Consider the following 3843-nt stretch of genomic DNA (forward strand, 5'->3'; position numbering starts at 1 on the left):
TGATGGAAGCTGTGTGCACTGCACATCAATTAACCATGTGCAATTCTGTCACAGATGGATCATTTCATTACAGGTCAATGTTTGCACAGGGTAATAAGGCAAAACTGGGCATATGAAGTTGGTTACTTATTCCTAGGCAGGTTGTGGGGTGGGGAGCATGATGGAACAGTGATCCCTCCAGGGCTGGCTCCAGGCATCAGCGGAGGAAGCACGTGACTGGGGCGGCACATGCTAAGGGGCTGCATTCCTCCATTCTTGGGGCAGCACAGTCCCGGCGTGGGTTTTTTTTTTTTTTTTTTTTTTTTTTTGGTGGCAAAAATGGTAGAGCTGGCCCTGGATCCCTCAAAGTATCTTCATCTGCTTCCACATCCCTTGCAGCCTGGTAAGTAAGTGTTTAGCATGTGGAAAGTGTGACGTTTGGTATCAATAACTAACTGCAGCCGGTGAGTGAGGGGAGATGGGGCTGGGAAGGAGCTGGCTTGAGCCATGTTCCCAGCGATCTACAGCACATAGCTGCTTGTGAAGCTCTGAGAAACACTGATGTGGAGACACTGCAGTGGAGGGAGGCAGGGAAATATCTGTGCCATTCAGGAAAGTTTAAGGGGAATCAATCCTCCAGCTCCCAGGAAGCGGGACCCCTTCTGGGAAAAACACTGACGCACCTGGCCCTGGGGAGAAGAGCAGAGACGGCCCCTTTAACGCCCTCCCGCTCCACCCTTCAGGACGGTGCAGTCCCTGCCCAGGTCCGAGGAGCAGCGCACCTCACTCCAGCCGCTTGCAGCGAGCCAGCCGCCTCCCTCATTGCAGAGTGCCAGTCACTCCGGCCCGGCCCCGCCCGCAGTGCCTGCAGCTCCCCACCAATGGCTGAGCGCCTTCCAAAAGATGACCTCACTCTTTGCCTTGCTATTGGCCGGCTATATTAAGAAAGTAGCCGGCCCCTTTAAATAGCAGCGCCCAGCACTGGTGGAGCCAGAGTGAGAGCGGTGGAAGCGTTGGGCGCTCGCTGTCCACGTTGCTCAAGCCCCTGCCCCACAAAATACACCCCAGGCTGCTTCGGGCGCGCGGCGGATCCGCAGCGGCGGGGGCAGGCGAGAGGCGCAAGCCGTGCGGAGAGAGGAGACGGCGGGGCTGCCTACGGAGAGCCCCGGCTGCGGGAGGCGGTGAGGCGAGCGAGCGAGCCCGGCAGCCTGCAGAACGGGGCGGTGCAGCGATCCCCCGCCTTCATCGCAGCCCGGCAGGGGAGAGCGCGGCAGTAACAAAGCCCCGGGGCCCGGGGCGGAGACAGCGGGTGTGCAGCGATCCCGCTTCATCCCCAGCTCGCGGGGTGCGAGAGAGACCCCCCACCCCCCGGCTCGCCTCGCCCATCCCAGCTCGCCACGGTGCCCTGTAGACAGCGAGAGGGAGGCGGAGGAAGGGGGGCGGGCGGCGAAGAAGGCGCCTCCAGCATCCTGCTGCACCACAAGGCGAGCTTGGCGAGCCTGGCCATGGCCGCGATCCGCAAGAAGCTGGTGGTGGTGGGGGACGGGGCGTGCGGCAAGACCTGCCTGCTGATCGTCTTCAGCAAGGACGAGTTCCCCGAGGTCTACGTGCCCACCGTCTTCGAGAACTACGTGGCGGACATCGAGGTGGACAGCAAGCAGGTGGAGCTGGCCCTGTGGGACACGGCCGGCCAGGAGGACTACGACCGCCTGCGGCCGCTCTCCTACCCGGACACCGACGTGATCCTCATGTGCTTCTCGGTGGACAGCCCGGACTCGCTGGAGAACATCCCGGAGAAGTGGGTGCCCGAGGTCAAGCACTTCTGCCCCAACGTGCCCATCATCCTGGTGGCCAACAAGAAGGACCTGCGCAACGACGAGCACGTCCGCAACGAGCTGGCCCGCATGAAGCAGGAGCCCGTGCGCACCGAGGACGGGCGGGCCATGGCCGTCCGCATCCAGGCCTACGACTACCTGGAGTGCTCGGCCAAGACCAAGGAGGGGGTCCGCGAGGTCTTCGAGACGGCCACCCGCGCCGCCCTGCAGAAGCGCTACGGCGCCCCGAGCGGCTGCCTCAACTGCTGCAAGGTGCTATAGGGCGCGCCGTGGGGCTGCCTTGGGGTCACTCGCCCGCCGGGACCGGGGGGACGCTGCACTGGGGGGTTTGCCCCTGCTAGGAGCCGTGCACTGGAGGTGAAGCGGGGAGACCCACGCGCTTAGCCCAGGGAGCGTGCGGGGGACAGAGAGCTGCCGTGCGGGAGGGCGCCTGCATGCCCTGAGCCTTGGGGGAGGCGCCCATCGTCCAGAGACCAAGGCTGCTCCCACCCCCTGCAAACCAATGGCTCATGGACTGTGAAACGCAGCCACTGCTGCTGAGATTTAAGCGGGGGGGAATGGACCCAGCTCCTCTCCCTTCTCTCCAGCTGGGGTTATTAACCCAGTATCTACTGCACCGAGACAGTCTCCTTTGTGAGAGGGAATCCATGCACATGAGACACTCGGAAGAGACTTCCTCCTTCCTGTATGTGCGCTCTTCCTACCCCAGGCCCTGAGTGCTTTGGGGTGGGGACTGCATTTCTCAGACTTCCTGCAGTACCTCCCATGGGGCAGATTTCCTGGACTGAGCTGACCTCCGATGTACCTGCTGTGTAACATAGTTCTGTAAGGACTTGGATCCAAAGGGGCATCAGGGAAGGGTGGGTTATCCAGTGTGTATATATCTAAATGTTATTTTTGTTTGAACTGGGATACTGAAAGGTGTGTTTATTATTTAAAGTAAACTGGGGAGTGGGTGCCAAACTACTCAGCCCAGCTTGAATTTCAGTCATTGAAAGGAACAGACACCCTTCCCCAACACAGTCAAGAATGACTAAAGCCTGCTGTTTAAAGAGCTGAACTGACTCCAGTTGTAGAAGTCACCCAGCTGAACTGGAAAAGATTGATCTACCCTAGACATCAGTCTCCTGATGGCAGTCACAGCAGGATGGGAACGGGTGGGGAGAAGCCCAGTGTTGCCATGTATTATCTTGGTGCCTGCTCCTTCAGTTACAGTTGTCTTCTGCAATTGTGTTGTTTCGGTTAATTTAAAAAATATCATTTTCCAGTGAGAACTTACTTTGCACAACTAGGTGTTAAAATTAAAAAGTTAACACTTGTCAAATGCATATAACACTGTAGCATTATGAACACTTTTGACATAGTAACCTCATCTGTTTTGGATTTCTTTTAAAAATGTCAAATAAGAAATAAAACCACTGTATTTCTTTGAAAAGTGAATGGAAACACTGGCTCCTTCCTCTCCCCTCCCAGAGCAGTTTAAAGTATTTGGGTTTATTTAAAATTTATTTTTACAGGGCAGCCATTAAACCTGTGCTTCTCTGGTTCAGAGAACAAACCTATCCATCTATTTTTGTCCTTTATGAGGTATTTTGGTTTCCCTTTTTGACAGTGGTACTGACAGTTTGTTTAGGGTTTTTGTTTTTTAATGAACTGACATGGCAAAAGCAATGAGACTTATATGATGTTTACATAAAGTTATATAAGCTGTGTATGCAGTTTTTTTTTATGTAAAGTATTAAAAGACTCTATGATGACATTCATGAGAAGTTTCTTGTGGTTCAATGAGTTGCCTGAACAAAGCTGAAGCTACTATCTGCATATAGTGACTGACTTCACAGATAAAATTTGGGATGGGTGGGGTTTGATATGTATGGTCTCTGGATTGCACATCTTTTGAAGCAGAGTTCTGTAATAAGTGTATTTTCTGCAACATTGGGTATCCTTTTCGGGGGAGCTTTCCAGAGACATCAGCTTCTGCAATAGGGAGACCAAATTCTCTGAGGTCGGGTTGGGGGAGGGAAGTGTT

The 3843-nt window shown here is 54.9% G+C and overlaps 1 protein-coding gene across 1 annotated transcript; it reads left to right on the plus strand.

The window, feature by feature from the left end:
- Window positions 1-953: 953 nt before the first annotated feature.
- On the plus strand, window positions 954-3583 carry LOC112114232 (rho-related GTP-binding protein RhoB). Its single transcript, XM_024210840.3, has one exon. It carries the CDS (start codon window positions 1485-1487, stop codon window positions 2073-2075), a length of 591 nt encoding a protein of 196 aa, XP_024066608.1. The 5' UTR covers window positions 954-1484; the 3' UTR covers window positions 2076-3583.
- The last annotated feature ends 260 nt before the right edge of the window (window positions 3584-3843 follow it).

Source organism: Terrapene carolina, unplaced genomic scaffold, assembly GCF_002925995.2.
Source record: "Terrapene carolina triunguis isolate 2854851 unplaced genomic scaffold, T_m_triunguis-2.0 Scaffold42, whole genome shotgun sequence".
Classification (NCBI taxonomy): domain Eukaryota; kingdom Metazoa; phylum Chordata; order Testudines; family Emydidae; genus Terrapene; species Terrapene triunguis.

Bases quoted from the DNA above. Each gene is read 5' to 3' on its own strand.
- LOC112114232 (XM_024210840.3), top strand. From the start codon at position 1,485: ATGGCCGCGATCCGCAAGAAGCTGGTGGTGGTGGGGGACGGGGCGTGC.